Below are 26,471 nucleotides of genomic sequence, written 5' to 3'. Positions count from 1 at the left end.
CTGACACTTCATCGCCTTCCTCAGTATCCGCAATGTCCTTTAGATGTTTGCGGACACTCGCAATCCATGACGTTTTCCTACTCAATATTTGTTCACTGTTGGGGTGCAAACGTAAAGCTTCCCTCATTGCATTTTTTATCTTCTCAACGCAATCTTCAAATTCCTTAAGTGCATCATCCAGATTTGTCGCCATATCCTGCTAACCAAATTATAAAGTGTTATGCGAAACGTTGTCAGATGTATATAAGTATAAATACTCCTGATATTACACCAAACGTTAAAAAGGTTATCAAGTGGTGTACCTCTTCACTATCTTTTTCTTCTTGTGAGTAGACGGGCGGCGTCCCATACTGTGATACCATTGGGATCCGAAACTCGCCGTCTGCCCCAACTTGACATACAAACGGCAGCTCCTGTGTACTTGGCTGTGACAACAGATAACTTTTGCAATGTTTATATATTCCCATATGGTCGTCGTCCCCTTCTTCGTAAGGTCCGTATTCTTCGTTGCCACCATCCTTGTTGTCATCCGCACGTTTTTCTGCTGCCGTTTCAACTACTTTAGCGCTGGTTGATGCTGATTTTTTATCATCAGGTATCTTCTTAACCTTATCACTCATCGGTTTTTCTGCATCTACATGAATTTTGGGTATCATTGGGGTGTTATGCTTTACGTGAGAATCCCAAAGTATGTCATCAAGCTTTCCGAGCAGTTCGTCAAGCATCCCGTCATCTATCAATTCAATCGGTTTACATCCCCTCTTATTACGCTTCAAAGCATCCATTTGGTCGTACGCGTATGCAGCCTGCACATATAAGCATTAAATTATAAGGATTATGTACCCATGTTTACTGGTTATGCATGCTTGTTAAAAGTGTTATACTTTTTGTGAAGTCAACTGATGCAGTGTCTTAATATGAAGTCAACAGTAGTGTTTTACGAAGTCAACTGATGCAGTGTCTTAATATGATGGTACTGTTTAATATGTATGCTATGGAATATTCTATTCAAAACAGACCTGTTTGTAATACTATATATGTGACTGTAGTGTTATATACTGTAACATAGAGTACTACGGTTCGACTGTAGTGTTTTACATAGTACACTGATGCAGTCTCTTAATACACTATGTGTCTGTAGTGTTATACAATGTAACATAGTGTATTACTGGTTTAATAGACTTTAATGGTTTTGTATGCAATGGTAGCTGATGTAACCAATTTTACGATGTTACATAAATTTTTTTGTGGTGTTTATCCACGTAGTGTTTTAACTTTCATATCATAAACAATACAGTAGAGTCACATACCGCTAGCAACACGATCGGGCCTCTAAAAGCGTCATTCCTCTTCCGGTTCCATGCATTCGTCGTCCGATCCAAGCAGGTTATCATGTAGCTGCTCCAATCAAAGCTTGATATTTTTTCATTTGGGTACACGCATCCCAAGAAGCGCTGGTTAACTGTGTTGCATGCGCTTATCTCTCCAAGTATAGTATTATATAACACCAACCAGTTCAATTCAAATGCCCGGCCACTTGAAGTGTCTGTAACCATCATGTCCTTCAGCCCGACTGGCGACACCTTAGTGTTATCATTGAACTGATCCCTCCATTCTTTCACAACCGGATTGCTGTCTCTCGCTCTTTCTTTTTCTACAATCTTTATACCCCCGTTTGGTATTCCGAATATTGTGTTCACCAACTTTGATGTGATTCGTAAACGGGTATCTCCAAAGTTCAACACCCCTGCAGCGTCGTCATAGTTGCTTGCCAGCCAATATGCTAGCCGCGTCGGTACATGATGTATGTTGAAATTCAGCAATGCACCGAATCCCATCTCTATGACCTTGTTTTTTTTAACTTTATTCAAGCTGTTAACCAATATAACCAGATTATCCGGAGACGTCTTCAGTTTAATTTTTGGCCCGGTAAAGGGCTCATATTTTTTCGATTCAAATGATGCTGGTGGTCTCGTCGACTTCCTCCTAGTCGCTGTTGACTTACGTCTTTTTCCATCGCATGGTTGTTGGTGGTCAACATTGTCACGGCCTTCCTGTGAATTGGCAGCTGTAACCCATATACAGCTCATCAGTTAGACTATATTTTCAATGAAACGAAAAGTGTTTTGTGGTTACAACTTTTGTGTGCAAAGTTACCTGATTGATCTGTCGTTGGTAGTTGCGTCACGAAGTCGTCGTCGTCGGCCGTGGCACGGTGTGTTATATCAGCATCAGTATGGTGTTTAGTTGGAACTAATACAAAATGTTAGATGATGTTACATTATGATCCCTATCATACGAAAGATTCCAACATTTAATTTCAGTTATTCAAATTCTTACCTTCCGCGAACGGTACCGGAAGCGGCGTTTGGAAGTCGTCATCGCTGTTTGCATCGGGTGTTGTTGTAGCTGCAAACCGAACACATTTTATTACTTTAAAACAACAAATTCAATATAATTAAAGTGTCGTACTTTTTTGTTGGTGAGACTTGGTGCAAGAATTCCGACAAAACGTCATAGTGCATAACAAATTATTAAAAGTAAAGTGTACACAAACTGTTTTTTACATGCGTAGTTAATTTTTTTTACGTATACCTTTTTGCATTTCGTTATCATTATCCGAATCGCTCAACTGGATGCTTTGTCCAATTGTGTTATGGAATCCCTTTCCCATTTTGATTTTTGGTATTCGGCCGCTTCTCCGGACTAAAATTAAATCCTTTTTACAATTAGTTATCGAACCAGGAATTTCAAATTATACGAAATGATAAGACTAGTTGTGTTATATGCAATAAACTACTCAACATACTCTATTTCAAAACCACCATTTAAGTTTAACACTGTGTCAGAAACAGAAGTGTTTTATGCAAATAAAGTGTATTTTTGCACTAAAGTATGCACTAAAGTATTCATTAACTACAGAAGTCTAGTTTGTTATGCAATACTGTCACCATCTACAACCATTTCCATATAACACTCTACAAACAACAGAATTCCGGGGTTTTATGCAATATTTGTAGTGTTTTATGCATATAAAGTGTTTTATACAATAGGTGTAGTGTTTTATGCATATAAAGTGTTTTATGCATATAAAGTGTTTTATGCAAAATTTAGTGTTTTTTACACTAAGGTATGCGCTAAAGTATTCATTAACTTCAGAAGTCTAGTGTGCACTAAGGTATGCACTAAAGTATTCATCACAAATATTGAGGCTTATGCAAATATTGTAGTGCTTTATGCAATCAGACAAATTTAAAACCCCCTTTATCATAGGTCACTACATTTCTTTCATACGACACTATTTTTCTCAAACCCCCTTTCTTCTTTCATAAGACACTACATTTTTAAAAAACCCATTTTAAAACACCCTGCAGTAATCAAAACAGAGAAGACACCCACTAAAACCCCCTATATTCTTTCATAAGACACTATTCTTCTAAAACCCCAATTTTAAAAAACCCTGCAGTAATAAAAACAGAGATGCCAAAGAACAGACCGATTTACAATTCGTCCACATTTAAAACAAACCGAAGTCTACTGATTATACTACACTATTATCTCATTTACATAACATATTACACCCAATAATCCTTTATAAAACCCTAAAGTACTAACCAGTAAACCCTAAAACACTTCAAATAGCTAATAAAACACTAATAAAACACTATGCCATTTACCGAACATCAAATCACTAATAAAACACTAACCTGGTTTCGCCTCGGATAATTCTCGCTTCCTCTTCGAACCTGCTGGCTTCATAGTTCCTTTTTTTGGGTCCATATAACACTCGTTGATCCTTGATTCTCCTGTTAATAGAACACCATTGTCATCTGATTAGTGAAAAATAAAACACCTTTACGTTCAACTGGATTTTGACGACGAACCCTTCTCCGTTTACCTATAAAACTCTTCTCTGCTTCTTTGGAATGTAGTTTGATTGACGAAAGTATCCGGAAAATATAAAACTCTTGCTTTGACGGGAACGTCGCTTGTTTTTAGGAGATTGATAGGGGGTTTTGGTTGTGTAGGATACGATTGCCATATTTGAAAGAATGGAAAAGACTCTATTGCCCTTCAATTTTACAAAAGCCCCTTCTAATTAAAACACAATTTACATTTTAATACCCTATTGATCTCAACCATTAGATCAAAGATCCAATAGTTTAAAACACTTCTTACACTTCTTACACTTTGGACACTTTTTTACCATATCCCTACCCTATTATTATTATTATTTTATTTTTAAAGGGGTAGGCTAAATATACCCCCTCTTGTTACTTTTTATACCCCCTTCCTATAAAATCACATTAAAACTTTTACTATTTACCCCCTATAAAAATCATCATTTTAAAAAATATTCTTTTTGTTACAAAACAAATTCAAAAGTGTAAAAAAAGATTACTGACGTTTTTTTAAATATTTATTTTTTAATTTTTATTTAAATCATATTTTTTTAAAAGTTTTCATATATTGTTTCTAAAGACACTTTCTCAAATAGTATTTTGATTATGTTTGTTTATTGAACATATTTACAAATAAATAATAACATTTTTTCTTATAAAAATTATAAAAAAGGTTTTGAACTTTCTTTTTGAAAAAAATCTATATTATGTTTTTTCCTCGTCTAGTTTGTATTTTAAAGGTCTTACTTTTATATTTTTTTAATACTTTTGACGTGTTTATAAAATAATTAACAATTTTTATTTATCAAAAAAGTAAAAAAAAATAATTCTTTTAAAATAGCGTTTACAGGCCATCTATGTAAGTGAACAAATAGACAATAGATACTAAATTTATTTTATCAAACTATAAATTAACAATCTATATAAATTCAAATTTAATTAGTGTAAAGAATATGCTATAAACAAGTTAAAACCAGTTTAAGACTTGGATCGAAGTGAACACTTTTCTAAAGCAAAACAAATGGATAGGGTTGATTCACAAATATTAATTACGAGTAATCATCGGTTTTCGACCACGCATCAGATACCCACTTCAAATCATTCAAAAAAAACATTTTAAAATATTAAAAATAATAAATATAAGACATTTAAAATACTAGACGAGGAAAAAATATAATGTAGACTTTTTCCAAAAATAAAATTCAAAACTTTTTTATTATTGTTTTTATATGAAAAACGTTATTAGTAATTTGTAAGGATGTTCAATAAAAGAAAATATAATCAAAATACTATTTGAGAGAGTGTAAAAAAATATCTGAAAACCTTTTAAAAAATATGGTTTTTCTAAATAAACATAAAAATAAACATTTTTTTAAAACGTCTATAATATATTTTTACACTTCTGAATTTGTTTTGTAACAAAAAAAAATACTTTAAAAAAATATGACTTGTTTAGGGGGTAAATATGACAAGTTTAAATGTGATTTTATGGAAAGGGGGTATAAAAAGTAACAAGTGGGGGTACGTTTAGCAGCCCCCTTTTTAAATCACCACGAGATCAACTTCTTTTTTTTTTTTTTGGAACGGCAAGACAACTAGCGACGAGCCGCTAGAAAGCAACAACTATCACAAAATTACACCAGTTCATTCAAGAAAGGGCTTTTAAACCAGACCTATTTTTAATCCATAAAAAATTAAGAGATTTTATGACTTTCGTCTTAACCACTGTTTTTTTACATAACCGCATGTGTAGATTCAAACCACCATCAAACCAATCTCAATTCACAACCCGGCATCCACCAGTGTTCGTCTCCGCCTTGTACCTTCCCCTTTGGCAACGAAATGGTATTCTTAACTTTTACTTTTGTTGTTAAGAAAAACCCCAACCTAATGAAAAATAACTCCGTTTGCCATTAACTTTCATTTATGTCGTTTAAAAATAATTTACCACACCCAGGTTGGGGAAAAAACTAGTCCGATGTATATAGAGGTGTACAAATCGGTTTTTTTCAAAAACCGGTTTCGGTTATTAATCGAACCAGTTCTTTTCATCCAAATTGAAAACCGGTATTTTTTATAACCGGTTTCGGTTACTAACCGGTTTTTCAAGTCCAAAACAGTAACCGGTTGGGATCGGTTTTTAACCGGTTTTTGCCAAAAAACCCGTTTTTTTTAAAACCGGTTTCGGTTATTAACCGGTTTTTCATATCAAGAATCCTAACCGGTCTATAACAGGCGGTTCAGTTCTAAAACCGGTTATAAAAAAACCGGTTTCGGTTTTTTTCTCGGTTTCAGTTCTAAAACTGGTTTTTTGTACAACTTAGATGTTCATTAAGGGCATGCATGGTTGCTTTTTTTTATTATAGAGAAATTCATTGTCTTGGGTGACCAAAGTCAAAGTTAGGCTTGACTAGGGATGAATATTTGGTAGTGTATACTGGCAATAACATTTTGGTATTTTCTGTACCAGTAAAATACCGATTTTTGCCTTCAAATACCGGTCTTCAATTTTGACGATTTTCGGTATCGATATTTTCGATATGATACCGGTACCACGCTCATCCTTAGGTCTAATATTAGTAACATTGGGTATGAATTATGATGGTCTAGTAGCTCATTAGCTCATATTTTAATATTATTAAAATCCTTTTTGTGAATAAGTTAAGAAGTCACTAAATTAATCAAGTAGTGGTAACTGTTAAGTTTTACTAACCAACTTGTAATTTGCTTCATTGTGAATGTTGTGTCGGCTTTGAAAGGAGATCCACCTAATACCACACTAAAAAACTGTGTGTTCATTAACGTCATGCATTAGCCAAAAAAAAAAAAAAAAAAAACCAAAAATACTAGTATAATCTTTCTATACTAATAAACAAAAATCCTTTTTGGACACGTGTTATTCTCTGGTAATTTCTCACCTTTATTTTTTTATTTATCTCTTTTATTAAATAATAATAATAATAATATTAAACATCAATTTAACTAAATCTATTTATCTCTTTTGTTTCCATAATCTGAAATTGATTTATTTTTTAACTCTAGAGTTTCAATCTTTGGCAATTTAAGTCTAAAGTTTCAATCTTTGATATTTTAACCCTTTGATTAATTCTATTTTTCACTTCTAATTCAAAAGTTTTCATCTTTTGCAATTTAACCCCTTTAATTTTTTTTTTACTTTCAACTCAAAGTTTTTCATCTTTCGCAATTTAATCTCAACACTCTTTTTACTTTCAACTTTAGTCTCTTATATACTTTTCATCTTTCATAAGTTCTCCGTTTAACGTGTCGTTCTAAACTTCCGAGTTAACATGTCGCAATGTGCGTGGGGGGTTCAACGTTTTTCATCTATTTTTTTCCTGTTTGACATGTCCGTCGCAGCGCGCCTATTTTTCCCGTTTGATAGGTCTGTCTTAACGTGCGCTTAATTATTTTTATCGGTTTTACACATAGGCCCGCGGTTATGTGAGAAACATTTGCCTTTCATCTAACATGATATATAACTAATGAATCCCCCGCCGCATTGCGGCGGGTGGTTATTCTAGTAAAATAATAGAGTTAAATACCATTTTAGTATCTGTGGTTTTGGTTATTTTACCAGTTTAGTTTAAAAGTTTGAAATGTTGTTATTTTAGTCTAAATAGTTTTAAACGTTGTCATTTTAGTCCACTGGGTTAACTCTATCCATTTATTTTGTTAACTAGAAGAGCATTTAGGTCATTTTAAATGTAATTCTGTTAACTAGAAAATGGTCGAATTGCCCTTCCAGCTAACATAAAAAATGGACGAAGTTAACCCAGTAGACTAAATAACAACACTTAAAACGATTTGAACTAAAATAACAACGTTTCAAATCTCTGTATAAACCAACAGAAGTAAAATGGCATTTAACTCTAAAATAATATGAAAACACCTTCCTTCTAGGTGTAGATCAAACAAGATGCCTATGGAATATTCATTTTGTGACAGTCAAAAGTCCAAATATAGGCGTACACTTGTTGAGATCTCCCACCACCTTTAACAAACTGTGACGTCCCCTCTGATTGACAACCCACAGTAACCCCTTTATTCTATTCATTCATTCATTCAACATACCTTTAAATAGGATCACAACACATACCCACAGTACACAGAAATATAAACAAGATTAATAATAATAATATTAATGGGAGAAAAAGGAGTTTTTGACGACATATTAGCAGGTAGTGATACGTTCAAATATTATTCTGAAGGAGAATGGAAAGTTTCATCATCTGGAAAATCTGTGCCCATCATCAACCCCACAACCAGAAAGATCCAATTCAAAGTCCAAGGTATTTTTGTTGTTAATTTTCTTATTATGGGCCTTAATAAGAATATATTAAACATATGAGTATATTAGGTGTTGATATTCAGGTAAATAAATAGTTTGATTATTATTATATGCTAAAGTTGTTTGCTCAAAGATTTTGTAATGATCAAATAGTCACTTGTCAACATGTAGACAATAAGTGAACATTTTTTGTGTATATTTATCCATTTCCCTAACTGGGTACACATTAAAATTAAGAAATTCAACCCATTATTTAGGGATTTGAAGTTGTTGTTATTGTCGTCATGCAGCATGCACACAAGAAGAAGTGAACAAGGTGATGGAATCAGCAAAATCTGCGCAAAAGTTATGGGCTAAAACGCCGTTATGGAAAAGAGCTGAATTGTTGCACAAAGCTGCAGCTATTCTTAAAGATCACAAGAAGCCCATAGCTGACTGTCTTGTTAAGGAGATTGCAAAAGCTGCCAAAGATGCTGCTACTGAAGTAAGTTTTATTTGATTTGATTAGCATTTATTTACTATGTTTTATGTAATTTCTTGCTTATAGATATATCGTTTTGAAGGTTGTGAGGTCAGGAGATTTAGTGTCATACTGTGCCGAGGAAGGTGTAAGAGTCCTCGGAGAAGGGAAGTTTTTGGTGTCCGATAGTTTCCCGGGAAACGAACGGACAAAATATTGTCTAACATCTAAGGTAAATTACTACATTATGTCATTATGCCATATGACTAATGTATAAATAATTTTTAGACAAAATGGAAGATACTTGGATGACATTATGTGTTTGATTATTGCAGATTCCTTTAGGTATAGTTTTAGCGATCCCACCGTTCAATTATCCAGTCAATTTGTCTGTCTCGAAGATTGCTCCTGCACTCATTGCAGGCAATTCTCTAGTACTTAAGCCTCCAACACAGGTATGTAATATACCGTATGTTTTTAGTTTATTAGAAATGTTTGACTAGGCAGGTTAAGTAACGGGTCAAACAGGTTCAGTCTACCACACTTTTCTGTTCATTTTTGTAATATCTCATAGATAATATGCGAGTCTTGTTGCGCTAAGAAGAGGTAATACTCGTAAAAAAAAATAAAATTATTTACAGATAATTAGCGTGCCAAATATGAAACAAAAACTATACTATATTAATAACTATATGATTTTTTACACAACAATTTTGGACGAATCATGCATTTAAAATACATTACGTGTAATCAGGGCGCGGTGTCTGCACTCCATATGATACATTGCTTTCACTTAGCTGGATTCCCGAAAGGCGTAATCAGCTGTGTAACCGGAAAAGGTTCTGAAATTGGCGACTTTCTCACAAAGCATCCTGGAGTTAACTGCATAAGGTGATTATTACTATTAGCATCTACTAATCTTAATCTTAATCTGAATAACTAAACCATCAAAACTAAACCTTTCGGGTCACCGCTACTGCTGTTACTCAGCTTCACAGGCGGAGACACCGGTATTGCAATCTCGAAAAAGGCGGGTATGATTCCGTTACAAATGGAATTGGGTGGAAAAGATGCTTGCATTATACTTGAGGATGCGGATTTGGATCTGGCTTCATCTAGCATTGTTAAAGGAGGCTTTTCTTACAGGTGAGTAGGTGACAGTGTCGGGTTGATGTTGAAATGTTCAACCCGAACCCAACCCATATTATTATTCGGGTCAAAGATTTCAACCCTAACCGCACACATATAATGAGTCAACCCGAATCCGACCTTTTTAACCCGTACTTTTTAATGATTCATACAAGTTGACGATTTATAACCGAGCTGTTGGGTTTTAAGCGGGTTATCGATAACATGTTTAATGATGAGTATGAATCTGAGTATGTGACAAGTAAATAGTATATTGTGTGAAAACTAACATTATTTTGACTAATAGAAACGGAAAAAAACAAAAACAAAAATATATAAGTTTTTAAATAGTTAAACGGGCTAACGGGTCAACCCGAACCCGACCTGGTTTTAATACGGGTCAACCCAACCCGTCTTTTTAAACGGGTCATGTTAGTCGACCTAAACCTGTTTTTTTCGTGTCGGATTCGGGTTGGGTTGGTGGGTGGTGTCAAGAATTGCCGCGCCTAGGTGACACCGTATTTTTAATTTTGTTTTTAGGATGTTTTTGTTATTCAGTCAACTAGTCTAAATCACTTGGGGTTGTTTTATCTGTACCAGTGGTCAACGGTGCACAGCGGTTAAAGTCGTGTTAGTTATGAACTCCATAGCAGATTCTCTTGTGAAAAAAGTTAACGAAAAGCTCGGGAAATTAACCGTGGGCCCGCCCGAAAACGACTGTGACATCACTCCCGTAGTCACAGAATCATCAGCTAATTTCATAGAAGGTTTGGTCATGGATGCCAAGAATAAAGGAGCAACATTTTGTCAAGAGTACAAGAGAAAAGACAATCTTATATGGCCACTTTTGATTGATAACGTTAAACCGGATATGAGAATAGCGTGGGAAGAGCCGTTTGGACCCGTGTTACCTGTTATAAGGATTTCTAGTGTTGAAGAAGGGATTCGCCATTGTAATGCAAGCAACTTTGGGCTTCAGGTAACATCAACTTTGACTTTTAAAGTCAAAAGAAGTGACTTTTTTGTTTCATCTCTTGCGTGAAATTATTGTGCTTCTATAAATATTGTCAACTATGTTCAAGTTTGTAATATATGCTTTAATCTTGAAACTGTTGATCTGAATTTTCTAACAATATGCATACTTAATGTAAAGTTTTTGATGTAAGAAGTTTGACTTTGACCCCAGATGTCATCTTTTAAATTTTTATTGTTGGTTTACTCAGGGTTGCATATTTACAAAAGACATCAACAAAGCAATCTTGATAAGCGATGCAATGGAGACTGGTACCGTACAAATAAACTCAGCACCGGCTCGGGGACCCGACCATTTCCCATTTCAGGTTCATGTTTTTTTTTCACATTAATATTGTATTTTTGTTAGTTTGTAAACTCTTTTTGGTCTGAATTTAGTTTCTAATGAAGTAAACATGTTTTTCAATAGGGTTTGAAAGATAGTGGAATTGGTTCACAAGGAGTGACTAATAGTATCAACATGATGACTAAAATCAAGAGTACAGTCATCAATTTGCCAACCCCTTCTTACACCATGGGCTAGTAAAGCTTTGAATTTGATGACTTGGAGCACATCATGTGTATATATATCTTATCTCGGCGCAATAGTTTTTTGTAATTTTTTGTACTTGTTAGATCGGATGTTATGATGTAATATGATATGATATATCGGTTTGAATAAGAGCCACTCGGATTTATGAGGATTTTGATAGTCCTATTAGGTTTTTAAAGTGAAAATTTTGATTTATGTGATTAAACTTGATTATTGTGTCAAATTTACTATAGGTATGCAAAAACATTAAAACAAGGAACCATAACAATTTATGGTATTAATATTATTGAAACTTATATACATATAGAATAAGGATTAGGTTCAAACGTGAACTGCGTGAACTGATCTGGGCCCTTTATTTTGTAGATGATAGATCTTAGATCAATGGCACAAATGTAAATTAAAGGTAATATAAAATATAATTTTAATTTAAATTTTAATCTAAAGGGTAAAATAGGGAACTTTCATATTAAAGATATGGAAACTAATTAATCCATTTGTCATTTATAATCCCCTAAAAGTCTCCTACCCAAAAACTCCTAGCCGACCCATGTTATCTCCCTCGTTCTCTTCTCCGACTCCGGCAACTGGAGCAACGCCGGCCACCTTCATCACCCCGATATCCGGCCGCAGCCCCACACACCCAAACCACGACCAATTGATCCATTTTTTTGTATCTCCATCTCGATGATGAAACAGAGTGCGCCGATCTGTTGTTTATCACCGACGATGTGATGTTTATCGCCGGCCGATCCTCTAATGAAAATAATCCATCTTGATGAAGAACAACTGCCGGATGACTGAATCGCCGTTTCATTGCTGGATCTCGATGAAGAACAAACTGCTGGACGACGAAATCAGGATCCGAATCGAACAAACAGGTGAAGTTCGCTGGATCCGAATCAAACAAACAGGTGAAGTTCTTAATTTAAGAATTTGATTTAGGGTTTTTCAGGCGATGAAACCGCCATTAATGTACTGTTTAAGTGTTATCGGTAATATCTTCCTAAATATTTGACTATATATTCAGATGTTTTTCAGTAAACCTGGCTCACCGGACCTGGTTATGGGGTCCGATTCCGGCACCGGTAGTTCGACGGAGGACAGTAAGGGTCCGGTAATAGGAGGAACAGCGGAAGTTGAAAAGGTTAATGAAATTATGATGGATGGTAATACCGAGTATTGCAACGGTAATTATTTGGGAGAGGATAATGTGAAAGCGGCGGAGGATCTTTATGAGGTACACAGTTTCGAAAATATGATTTTTGTGCGTTAGTGTAATCGTTGGTTTCTGTTGTTTAATTTGTGTATGTTGATGCTCTGTAGCGACTTAAATGATTGTATGAGGTTTATAATAAAGACAATAGAAAGAGGTTTGTTTTTTGCTCTGGTTTTAAGGCGATGTACACATGTGTATTCTGATTTTGCTCTGGTTTTAAGGCGATGTACACATGTGTATTCTGATTTTGCAATGTTTTTAAGGTGCTGTACACATGTGTATAACGTCTGTTTTTGTGATATCTCATATTTTTTTTGTGTATTAAATGTGTAAAGTTGTTGATCCACCCTTGTGAATTATGCAAAGTACTAATTGCTGAGTTTTTTGTGTTATTATAGGAGACATCGTAAACGAGAAAAGTGGAGATGGAAGGTCGATAAGGATGATTCACGTATGAGATTGATAAGGATGATTCACGTATGTTTGTTTGCTTGGTCGATAAGGATGATTCAGCATACAACGCGGCGAATAGTTGTAAAAGACTATGTTTTTTTTTATTTTTCCGATTATGTTGCGTTTATTGTTTTCACGAAACTGGAACTTGTAATTGTATGTTTTTTTTTGTTTGGCAAACATTATGTAACTTGTTATTTGCTTAATATAAACTAGTTTTACAGGTTTTGTTTATATGTATGTATTATGTAGCTAATTACACATATGTACCATGCTGAGTACACATGTGTACTGTTCAATTCATATCCAAGTACACATGTGTACACCGTTGAAATATGAAGGTTACGTGGATCTTAAAAATCATAATCCGAATTCTGGTGGTGAAATTTGAAAAAATAAAAATGAAATAAAAGATATTGTGGATAATGATTTTAAAATAGGAAAGATGTAACTTAATTCAATTATTAAACTAATATGATTTAAATATAATTTTTTATATAATTACAATCATACCCTTAACAACTAAAAAGGAAATCAATGGTCCAGATTAGTTCACGCAGTTCACGCTTGGGAGGTTGTTCACGCTGGAACCCTACCCTATAGAATAATTCTATAATTTCAGAGACATATTGGTCCATTCGTAATAGTTTACTCAAATCTGGTTTTTAAGTGTTAATTTACAAAAATATAGGATGCAAAGTGAAAATAAATCAAAGAAATCTTCTTCAATCTTCTTCAAACCCGTTAGGCCATTATTAATATTCACTTGAAATGTATCGAGATTTATCTTACTTAAAAGACTAGTCGTCTTTGGGCTCAATTGACTAGTCAAAAGCTTAAACAAGTTTGAATCCACGTTGAAATGTTAGGCCTCGGGGGAAAGTTTTTCGAAACCAAACTGAATGGAATTGTTACTTTTAAAAATGCTTTTTAAAAACTTTTAACATCCTAAATTCACCTTTTAAAAATGTTTTTTCGGCTAAAAAAGATAGGATTAAATTTGTGTTTAATGATACCTTTTCTCTTCCATATTTCTATTTCTATATATAACAATTGATGTAGTTCCTTAGACTATCTACTATGGTGAACAATTTCTACAACCGGTTGCCACATGGATAATAGGACAAAAAATTTGAGCAATTTTTTTAATAAAAAATCACCATGGTGAACGACCGGGTTGTTTCACCAACCAAAGTTTGCAACCTAACTTTACAATATTTAATTGCTTTTCTCAATTTTCATGATTTAAACAATAATTATAAATCATATTTATATAATAAAATATTAGTTTAGGTTGGGTTGTGAATGTGGGTGAAAAATTGGATTGGGTTGGGTTGTGTAGGTGGAAGAGGGAGAAATTAGTATTTTATTGAAAGATTGGGTTGGGTTGGGTTGGGTTGGGTTGGGTTGTGATACTGGATAGTCTTAGGAACACTACATTAATTGGACAAAAATTGAATGATAATTACAGTTGTGCCTAGGGCTGCAAACGAACCGAACGAACACGAACAAGACCTTGTTCGTGTTTGTTTGTTAAGAAATATATGTGTTCGCGAACCGTTCACGAACACTTATCGAACGAGATTTTATGTTCGTGTTTGTTTGTTAAGGAAATGAACCTGTTCGTGTTCGTTTGTGTTTGTTTGTTAATTTTAGGCAACGAACGTTGACGAACACAAATGAGCACAAACTAATGTTCAAGAACACAAATGGAAACAAATGAACGCAAACAATCATTCATGAACAGAATATATAATACATCGGCACTTATTAGATATTTAATTTGTCGGAATTTTGAAGTATTTAAATAAATATAAAAACTAAAAACACTAATGAAGTATCGAACAAAAACAAACACGTTACCGAACGTTCACGAACATAAACGAACGAACAAGGCCTCTGTTCATGTTTGTTCATTTAACTAAACGAACGAAATTTCTTGTTCGTGTTCGTTTGTTGTCACACCCCCAAAATCCCACACGCGGGGTATCACCGCTTGGGAGCGTGACATGACCAGGATCAAGCCACCAATCATATTGAACATGTAAATATATAGTAAAAGTTATCCATCAATACGAAAGGTGTTTATCAAAACCAACATAGTTAAGTATAGCGGAAGCATTAACGTAAAAACCCATTCATAAGTATTAATGTATCAAATGAGATAAGTAATCACGATCCATTTGTCCACAACAACCTGCTCCTCCTTATGCAAGCTCCATAATGTACCTAAGGTCCTGCAAGGCATGCAGCAGATAATCAACAACTAGTTGAGCGAGTTCACAGAAAGTAAGTTCGTATTAATAGTGCGTAGGTTCAGCTAGTGGGGGCTTCCCATACAAGTATATACTATTGGTGAGGGATTCTCACATTTATCCTTAACAATGGGGGCTTCCCATTATGGTACTTACTAGACTAAATGCAACCATGTGTTCTTCTTAATCCGAGAACAGGAATACGTACAAGGTCACGCAGGATTTACGTGAGTGCCCTTCCCCGAGGACAGTGGTACGTGTGGGGTTTACGCAGGATTTACGTAAGTGTCCTTCCGACCCGGAAGACAGTAGTGGGTGTTAGGTTACGCAGGATTTACGTAAGTGTCCTCCCGACCCGGGAGACAATGGTAGATACTAGTTTACGTAGGTTTTACGTAAGTGTCCTGACTATCCTGAGGACGATGGTCTATAGTCTAGTGATTGCGTAAGTACGAGTAATCATTCCATATCAAACAATCCAACCCAATTCCCAACCCGGGAATCCCATGCCTTGGCTGTGTGAACTTACCTTGGTTTGCTCGGCAGATACACAGAAAGTACAGGTAAGCTAGTAAGTGGTCAATCACGTCCTATCATGGTTATTGTACAAGTCAGGTTTTGACTCAAGTATTGCACACATGTATCAGATAAGTCAACACGTTAGGAACACGTATGGATCATGGCAACACTTATTGCACGCTAACAGTCAACAGTGTAGTATAATCATACATTTGTGCGATTGAACGACTAACCCCAATGGTACCCGACCCAAATAATATATGTGACCCAATAGCATAAGCGGCCCACATATATTTATTTAACACATAAGTGACTTGTGCGGCCCGGATCAGGTTGTGCGATCCGGCCGAGTTGTGCGATATGAGCTAGCCCAGCCAAATAACTAACATACGGCCCAAAGTTAATTAACATCTAACAATCTTGACTGAGTTGGGTTGTGCGATCAGATATGGGCTTGTGCGGCCCAGTCACAACAAACAACAACTATTCAGCCCGGTCCATGTATCTTGTGCGACCCACTTTGGGCTTGAAGGCCCAACTGTTAACGCATGTGCGATCCAGCAAGCCTTGTGCGACTGGATGTGTCTTGTGCGGCTGACCAGCCTTGTGCGAAGGAGGTCTTATGCGACTAGGGGCCTTGTGCGACCAGGAGCCTTGTACGAGTGGGCTCCCTTGTGCGACCGGCTAGTCTTGTGCGATTGGGCTCTTTGTGCGATTAGTTCAATCATTCCAAAAATCAAGCAAAATCGGTTACACAATCACTAACAGTTTCCTTATTTTCTTATCAATCAATTAACACAACATCCCATCATGTGATTAATATAATATCGATCAAACAGGGGTTTCATCTTCAAATCTCTATGAACCCTAATCAAAACCAAATCATGAACAATACTCATAACACCTAAACATAATCATCTAAGGGTTTTAATCATCATGTAACACCTCATATTCGACCATAAGCAAAACCCGATTTCACAAACATAAAGCCGATTAACACATTATCACATCACAGCCGATCTATACATATCTATACATCCGATTCTAAGTTGAGATCATAAGTTACATTCACATATTTTGACCAGCCTAAAATCGATCAACAATCATCATATAACGTCATGTGAACGCATAGATCATAACATCATCACATACAATCGAACAACAAGCAAACAATAAACACTAACCGATTACGAGTAGAGAGGTGTGATCCGATTCGGGAATGCTCTTCGAGGGGAAAAGAAGTGATGCTGTCGGCTTAGAGAGAAAGAAGGGAATCGATCTAGGGTTTTGTGTGTTTGAAGTGTTTTGTAAAAGTGAGGGGATTACAAACACACCTAGTGTTATGCGTGTGAGGAGGGTGGGCCGAACCCAATCATGGGCTGCCCTTTTGGTCCGTGTGCAACAATGCGGCCCAATGGCCTTGTGCGATTGGTTCGTGTTGTGTGGTTCGGGTTGTGTGTTTATCATACATGCACGTAACACATATAGCACATAACGTTTATATAATCACTTGCCATAACATTCAATAAATCAACGTTCGTATAATCATAACACGTTCACATACGTTACACAAAGTAGGTTGAAATACGAGTTGTCACATTATCCCCAACTAAAAAGAAATTTTGTCCCGAAATTTGGTACGCACTCACTGAGGAAGCTAGGTAAATTGTATTGTTCACTGATTTTCCTGGGGTGTCACATCCTCCCCCCGTTGATCTGGAATTTCGTCCCGAAATTCCGAAGTAGTAGCTTCAGCCTCAGCAGTGGTTGCATTGGTTCCGAATAACTGGGGGTATTTTTCTGTCATCCTGTCTTCGCGTTCCCAGGTGTACTCTGGGCCACGTTTGGAGTTCCAACGTACTCGAACAAGAGGGATTCTCTTGTTTTTGAGGACCTTCACATCCCGGTCCGTAATTTCAACTGATTCCTCGACGAACTGCAACCGCTCGTCGATAGTGAGTTCTTTGAAAGGAATAATAAGGGTCTCATCTGATAGGCACTTCTTCAGATTCGACACGTGAAAGACATTGTGAACTGCCCCGAGTTCAGCTGGTAGGTTCAATCTGTAGGCTACCTTGCCGATTTTCTCAATGATCTCGAACGGTCCGACGTACCGCGGATTTAGTTTGCCCCGTTTGCCAAAACGAACCACACCCTTCCAGGGTGAAACTTTTAGTAAAACCCGGTCCCCGACCTGAAATTCCAATGGCTTTCTACGCTTATCCGCGTAGGCTTTCTGACGATCGCGTGCTGCCGCCATGCGTTGTCGTATCTGTGCTATCTTTTCTGTGGTGTCCACAACAATCTCTGGACCCGTAATCTGACTATCCCCCACCTCTGCCCAACAGAGAGGTGACCGGCATTTACGTCCGTACAATGCCTCGAATGGAGCGGCTTGTATGCTGGTGTGATAACTATTATTGTATGAGAACTCCACCAAAGGGAGATGCTTTTCCCAGCCGTTGCCGAAATCAATAACGCATGCCCGAAGTATGTCTTCAAGAGTTTGAATCGTTCGCTCAGACTGCCCATCCGTCTGAGGATGATATGCTGTGCTCATGTCTAATCGTGAGCCGAAAGATTTGTGCATTGCTTGCCATAGTTCTGACGTGAATCGTGCATCCCGATCCGAAATGATGGAAGTGGGCACCCCGTGCCTCGAAACAACTTCTTTAAGATAGATGTCTGCGAGAGTGGAGAACTTATCCGTTTCCTTTATAGCTAGGAAGTGTGCAGACTTGGTGAGTCGATCCACGATCACCCATATGGTATCATTCCCACGCTGGGATCTAGGTAGGCCTGTAACGAAATCCATGGAAATTTCTTCCCATTTCCATTGAGGTATCTTAGGCTGCTGAAGTAGGCCCGTTGGTTTCTGATATTCAACCTTGACCCTCGCACAGGTCAAGCATTTGCCGACATAAGTGGCAATGTGGGCCTTCATGCTAGGCCACCAATAAGTAGTTCTGATGTCGTGGTACATTTTGTCCGACCCTGAATGTACTGAGTAGTGAGACTTGTGAGCTTCATCCATTACAAGTTCGCGTAGACCGCCGTAAAGTGGGACCCAAATACGCCCCGTTACATAGTAGGCGCCGTCTGCCTTCTGTTCTAACCGCTGTCGTGAGCCGCGTAGGGCTTCTGCCTTAACGTTTTCTGGTTTCAATGCTTCTACCTGAGCATCTCGTATCTGTGCAGGAAGGCTAGACTGAATCGTGAGCTGTAGCGCTCGCACGCGCCGAGGTAAAGTGTCTTTCCGACTGAGTGTGTCAGCCAGAACATTGGCTTTGCCTGGATGGTACTTGATGGCGCATTCGTAATCGTTGAGTAGTTCTACCCATCACCGTTGACGCATGTTCAAATCCTTCTGCTTAAGGATATGCTCGAGACTCCTGTGATCGGTGTAAATCGTGCACCTGGTACCGTACAGGTAGTGTCGCCATATCTTAAGCGCGAAAACAACAGCTCCCAGCTCTAAGTCGTGCGTCGTGTAGTTCCGTTCATGAATCTTAAGTTGGCGAGAAGCGTAAGCAATAACCTTGTCGCGCTGCATTAACACACATCCAAGTCCCCGAATGGATGCATCACAATAAACCACGAAGTCATCTGTGCCCTCTGGCAAAGAGAGGATAGGTGCACTGCAAAGCCTATCCTTTAGGTGCTGAAAAGCAGTTTCCTGGGGATCTCCCCAACGGTAGGTGACACCCTTCTGTGTCAGTAGCGTAAGCGGCTGAGCAATCTTTGAAAAGTCTTTAATAAACCGTCTGTAGTAACCCGCCAAACCCAAGAATTGGCGTATTTCCGTTGGAGTACGCGGTGCAGGCCAGTTTTTGATCGAGTCTACCTTGGATGGATCGACATGGATCCCATCCTTGTTCACTACGTGGCCTAGAAAGTGGACTTCACGAAGCCAGAAGTCGCATTTCGAAAACTTAGCGTACAGCTGTTCCTTCCGTAGGAGTTCCAAAATAAGGCGTAGGTGCTGCTCGTGTTCCTCCTGACTCTTGGAGTAGATCAGGATGTCGTCGATGAATACAATGACGAACTTGTCAAGATAGGGTTTGCACACCCTGTTTATAAGGTCCATAAACACGGCAGGCGCGTTCGTTAACCCGAACGGCATGACAAGAAACTCGTAGTGGCCGTAACGAGTTCTGAATGCGGTTTTGGAGACGTCCTCATCCCGGACTCTCAGCTGATGATACCCTGACCGTAGGTCTATCTTGGAGTAATAACACGACCCTTGCAACTGGTCGAATAGGTCGTCTATGCGTGGAAGAGGATAACGGTTCTTCACCGTCACCTTGTTGAGTTCACGGTAGTCGATGCACATTCTGAACGTACCGTCCTTCTTTTTCACGAAAAGTACTGGAGCTCCCCAAGGCGAAGAGCTTGGACGAATGAAGCCCTTTTCCAAGAGCTCTTGTAGCTGCTTTGACAGTTCTTCCAATTCGGATGGAGCTAGACGATATGGTGCGCGAGCTATGGGTGCTGCTCCTGGAGCGAGCTCGATTTGAAATTCGACCTGACGGTGAGGCGGTAAGCCAGGTAAGTCTTCAGGAAACACCTGAGGGTAGTCGCGTACAACTGGAATGTCTTCCAATTTCTTTTCCTTCACTGATGCATCCGAAACGAGTGCCAAGATTGCGGTGTGACCCTTCCACAGACACTTCTGAGCCTTCAGGAAAGAGATGATGCCAACCACAGCACCACTCTTGTCACCTTGAACTTCGAGAGGTTCTTGACTAGAACGTGGAATACGAATGATCTTCTCACGGCATAAGATCTCTGCCTGATGTCGGGATAACCAATCCATCCCTATAACGATATCGAAACTTCCCAAGACTATGGGAATAAGGTCGATGGAGAATGCTTGACCGACTAAGACAATACTACAACCCCTGACTATTTGCGTGGCTTCTAAACTCTTACCATTTGCTAGTTCTACGACGTGTTTGGTGTTTAGGGGTGTTGATGTACGTTTTAACAATTTACAGGCTTTCACAGAAATATAACTTGTATCCGCACCCGAATCAAATAAAACAGTAACGTAAATATCGTCGAGGAGAAACTTACCCATAACCACATTGGGATCGTTCATTGCGTCTCCTCGCCCCAGCACGAAAGCTCGACCCCTTGCCTCGTTGCCATTGTTGTTGTTTCCCCCGTTGTTGTTCCCGTTGCCCTGGTTATTGTTGTTGCGATTTTGGTTCTGGTTCAACTGAGGACAATCGCGTTTGAAATGACCTTCAGCCCCACACTGGAAACATCCCCGGTTTCCACGCTGTGGCTGCTGCTGCTGCTGTGGGTTCTGTGGAGCTGGTTGTTGCGGTTGCTGGTTCTGATTTGCAGGCCGTGGGCTCCTACAGTCTTTGGCCTCGTGACCCATCTTGAGACATCTTTGACAACGACCTTTGTTGCACTGGCCGCTGTGATGTCTGTTGCAGTTGTGACACTTGGGGTGAAACCCTTGATACCTTCTCTGTCTATGACCACTAGAGGATTGCTGACTAGGACTCTGGTAGTGGTCAGTCTTCTGCTGCTGAGCTTGAGACTGAACTGTTGCTGAACCTTTGCTAGAATCCCCATCCCACTTTCTTTTGTTGTCACTGGGTGTAGTGGGAGTAGCGGCTGAAGTGGTAGCACTGATGCGTTTGGGCAACTTGTTCTGATCCACCGCCTGGTCCGTGAGGCGATGAGCAAGACGCTGGATATCCTGAATGTTGTCGAGGTTGGCCGATGTAACATGGCTCTGAATTTCTGAGGCTAGACCCTTGAGGTACAACTCGATGCGCTTGATCGGAGGGTCTACCATGGTTGGGCACAAGATGGCCAGTTCGTTCGACCGTTTCGTATAAGCTTCTATCTCTGACCCCGTCATCTTCAAGTGATAAAACTCATTCTCCAACTTGTGGATATCATCCCTTGTGCAGTACTCACGTTTGATAAGTTCCTTGAATTCGTTCCAGGGTGTGGCGTTAGCAGCTGCCAACCCTAAGATCTGAACTTGGGCGTTCCACCAAGTGAGCGCAATCCCTTCCAACGTGCCAGTGGCATACTTGACTAGGGGTGCAAACGAGCCGAGCCGAGTCCGAGCTCGACTAGGCTCGAGCTCGAGCTCGTTTAACATATGAAAGCTCGAGCTCGAGCTCGGCTCGATTCGAGCTTTATTTCTGAAGCTCGAGCTCGGCTCGAAGGTTATTTTTCAAGCTCGAGCTCGGCTCGGGCTCGACTCGTTTAGTATTGTTTAATTAATTATATTAATTATAATTATTATTATACATATAATTTAGTTATTTTTTTATATTTATATAAATGGTAATTATTATTATATAAATATATGTTTAATATATTAATAAAAAATATATAAATAGAAAGCTCGATTAAGCTCGCGAGCCGGCTCGAGCTCGATAAGCGAAGCTCGGGCTCGGGCTCATTTACTAAACGAGCTTGTTTTTAGGCTCGGGCTCGAGCTCGAGCTCGTTTAAGCTCGGCTCGTTCGAGCTTTTTTTCGAGCCGAGCTCGAGTAGCTCGGCTCGTTTGCACCCCTATACTTGACCCTGCGAGCCTCAGGGCATTCGCACATTTCAAACACTGACTCTAGCTTCTCAAACCAGTGGAGGAGTCCCACTGCCCCCTCTGTGCCGCTGAAAGTACTTGGACGACAGTCCATGAAGTTCTTAAAAGTGCAGACAGGCTGCTGCGCTGGTTGACCTGCTTGAGCAGCTGCAAGTGCCGCAGCAACTTGAGCTTGAACGAGAGCCTCTAGCTGGGCTTGAGTCATGTTAATTCGTCCAGACATGATCTTCATTGCAAAAGTAGCGTAAGTGAGAATGGTTCGCGAGTAGGGCGATGACAGAAAAGTGTAAGCACGTAGGTATTCTCAGGCAATAGTGTCATGTGTATCTATGCATACTACGAGCAAAGTTCTATGTAATTCTAGCAAACAGGCAATAAACATAAACCTTATTACCTAGGATGTCGAGTCTTGCACGTGGAGCGAAGCGTCGTTGTGGATCGTTGGGAGCACTGTTCTGGTTATAGTCTGGTTTTAATAAAAACGTTTTTCCCATATCAAAACCAAGTTCTCTATAACCAGTGGCTCTGATACCAATCTGTCACACCCCCAAAATCCCACACGCGGGGTATCACCGCTTGGGAGCGTGACATGACCAGGATCAAGCCACCAATCATATTGAACATGTAAATATATAGTAAAAGTTATCCATCAATACGAAAGGTGTTTATCAAAACCAACATAGTTAAGTATAGCGGAAGCATTAACGTAAAAACCCATTCATAAGTATTAATGTATCAAATGACATAAGTAATCACGATCCATTTGTCCACAACAACCTGCTCCTCCTTATGCAAGCTCCATAATGTACCTAAGGTCCTGCAAGGCATGCAGCAGATAATCAACAACTAGTTGAGCGAGTTCACATAAAGTAAGTTCGTATTAATAGTGCGTAGGTTCAGCTAGTGGGGGCTTCCCATACAAGTATATACTATTGGTGAGGGATTCTCACATTTATCCTTAACAATGGGGGCTTCCCATTATGGTACTTACTAGACTAAATGCAACCATGTGTTCTTCTTAATCCGAGAACAGGAATACGTACAAGGTCACGCAGGATTTACGTGAGTGCCCTTCCCCGAGGACAGTGGTACGTGTGGGGTTTACGCAGGATTTACGTAAGTGTCCTTCCGACCCGGAAGACAGTAGTGGGTGTTAGGTTACGCAGGATTTACGTAAGTGTCCTCCCGACCCGGGAGACAATGGTAGATACTAGTTTACGTAGGTTTTACGTAAGTGTCCTGACTATCCTGAGGACGATGGTCTATAGTCTAGTGATTGCGTAAGTACGAGTAATCATTCCATATCAAACAATCCAACCCAATTCCCAACCCGGGAATCCCATGCCTTGGCTGTGTGAACTCACCTTGGTTTGCTCGGCAGATACACAGAAAGTACAGGTAAGCTAGTAAGTGGTCAATCACGTCCTATCATGGTTATTGTACAAGTCAGGTTTTGACTCAAGTATTGCACGCATGTATCAGATAAGTAACACGTTAGGAACACGTATGGATCATGGCAACACTTATTGCATGCTAACAGTCAACAGTGTAGTATAATCATACATTTGTGCGATTGAACGACTAACCCCAATGGTACCCGACCCAAATAATATATGTGATCCAATAGCATAAGCGGCCCACATATATTTATTTAACACATAAGTGACTTGTGCGGCCCGGATCAGGTTGTGCGATCCGGCCGAGTTGTACGATATGAGCTAGCCCAGCCCAATAACTAACATATGGCCCAAAGTTAATTAACATCTAACAATCTTGACTGAGTTGGGTTGTGCGATCAGATATGGGCTTGTGCGGCCCAGTCACAACAAACAACAACTATTCAGCCCGGTCCATGTATCTTGTGCGACCCACTTTGGGCTTGAAGGCCCAACTGTTAACGCATGTGCGATCCAGCAAGCCTTGTGCGACTGGATGTGTCTTGTGCGGCTGACCAGCCTTGTGCGAAGGAGGTCTTATGCGACTAGGGGCCTTGTGCGACCAGGAGCCTTGTACGAGTGGGCTCCCTTGTGCGACCGGCTAGTCTTGTGCGATTGGGCTCTTTGTGCGATTAGTTCAATCATTCCAAAAATCAAGCAAAATCGGTTACACAATCACTAACAGTTTCCTTATTTTCTTATCAATCAATTAACACAACATCCCATCATGTGATTAATCTAATATCGATCAAACAGGGGTTTCATCTTCAAATCTCTATGAACCCTAATCAAAACCAAATCATGAACAATACTCATAACACCTAAACATAATCATCTAAGGGTTTTAATCATCATGTAACACCTCATATTCGACCATAAGCAAAACCCGATTTCACAAACATAAAGCCGATTAACACATTATCACATCACAGCCGATCTATACATATCTATACATCCGATTCTAAGTTGAGATCATAAGTTACATTCACATATTTTGACCAGCCTAAAATCGATCAACAATCATCATATAACGTCATGTGAACGCATAGATCATAACATCATCACATACAATCGAACAACAAGCAAACAATAAACACTAACCGATTACGAGTAGAGAGGTGTGATCCGATTCGGGAATGCTCTTCGAGGGGAAAAGAAGTGATGCCGTCGGCTTAGAGAGAAAGAAGGGAACCGATCTAGGGTTTTGTGTGTTTGAAGTGTTTTGTAAAAGTGAGGGGATTACAAACACACCTAGTGTTATGCGTGTGAGGAGGGTGGGCCGAACCCAATCATGGGCTGCCCTTTTGGTCCGTGTGCAACAATGCGGCCCAATGGCCTTGTGCGATTGGTTCGTGTTGTGTGGTTCGGGTTGTGTGTTTATCATACATGCACGTAACACATATAGCACATAACGTTTATATAATCACTTGCCATAACATTCAATAAATCAACGTTCGTATAATCATAACACGTTCACATACGTTACACAAAGTAGGTTGAAATACGAGTTGTCACATTTGTTTAGTAAACGAACGAACACAAACAAACTTTCTGCCGAACGGTTCACGAACTGTTCGCCGAACATTTGGTTCGTTTGCAGCCCTAGACTTGTGCCATCACTTTGTATATATTAAGAGCACATAGGCCTCGCAAGTCTCATGTACAGCCCATATCTGCAAAGCCCAGTCCATCACATAAGCCCAACAATAAAACAGTTTTCTATGAAATTCATAATCAAATGATGATAAATTATGGAGGTAAGTTAAGGAATAATAATGTATATTCTTAAAGTGTTTTCATATTATACAAACATAGATTATCATTATATATATTTGAATACATGGAATGGCAGGTGCGGTTTTTTTCCTCAACACTTCAGTATAAATTTTAAGGTTATTAGATTTTAATAGGGTAACTTTACAGAAATGTAATCAAGTTTGCAAACTGTTCTAATTAAGTTACTGAAACTTTTTTTTGTCTCTCTAAAGTCATTGAAGTTTTATTTGTTATTATAATACTATGTAATTACCAGGTTACCAGGTCACTAATGATGACGTATCAGGTTACACTAATTTATTTTAATCTTTGATAAGGTGGAAAATATCTATAACCACATGGATTTTTTTATTAGAAAAACAAAAAAAAATCACATTTTAATTCTAAAACTTACAATTTAATCAGTTTTAACTTTAATTTTTAAAACATAAAGTTATATTTATATACTATTAATTTGCAACAAGTGAATGCTTTAGTAAGTTGTAAGTTGTGCATTAAGGGTTTGTCTGTGTTATTGTACATTTATATTGTTTGGTTGTAAATTGTGTTTAAGTGCTTGTATCTTAATCAAATACTAGTTTCATTATCTTATCAAATTCAATTTGTTTTGTATGCATGTATAGTTGTAAATTGTGCTTAAATGGCTGTACCCTAATCAAATAATGGTTTCATTATCTTACCATATTCAATCACTTTGATCCATTCAAAGTTGTATTGTTTTATTTGTAAATTATTATTATTTATAATAATCTAATTAATCTAGCCAAAATCTTGTATAAATATAATTTGCAACTATTAATTTGCAACAAGTGAATGCTTTAGTAAGTTGTAAGTTGTGCATTAAGGGTTTGTCTGTGTTATTGTACATTTA

The 26,471-nt window shown here is 38.4% G+C and overlaps 1 protein-coding gene across 1 annotated transcript; it reads left to right on the top strand.

The window, feature by feature from the left end:
- Positions 1-8,024: 8,024 nt before the first annotated feature.
- On the top strand, positions 8,025-11,526 carry LOC110930352 (NADP-dependent glyceraldehyde-3-phosphate dehydrogenase). The gene is made up of 9 exons (XM_022173651.2): positions 8,025-8,212; positions 8,502-8,695; positions 8,775-8,903; positions 9,007-9,126; positions 9,426-9,562; positions 9,662-9,817; positions 10,400-10,778; positions 11,023-11,139; positions 11,241-11,526. Exons 1-9 carry the CDS (start codon positions 8,065-8,067, stop codon positions 11,352-11,354), a joined length of 1,494 nt encoding a protein of 497 aa, XP_022029343.1. The 5' UTR covers positions 8,025-8,064; the 3' UTR covers positions 11,355-11,526.
- Positions 11,527-26,471: the final 14,945 nt, after the last annotated feature.

This window comes from Helianthus annuus, chromosome 3 (assembly GCF_002127325.2).
Source record: "Helianthus annuus cultivar XRQ/B chromosome 3, HanXRQr2.0-SUNRISE, whole genome shotgun sequence".
Taxonomy (NCBI): domain Eukaryota; kingdom Viridiplantae; phylum Streptophyta; class Magnoliopsida; order Asterales; family Asteraceae; genus Helianthus; species Helianthus annuus.
The sequence above is the reverse complement of the archived record's forward strand: the minus strand, read 5'-3'. Positions and strand labels throughout refer to the sequence as shown.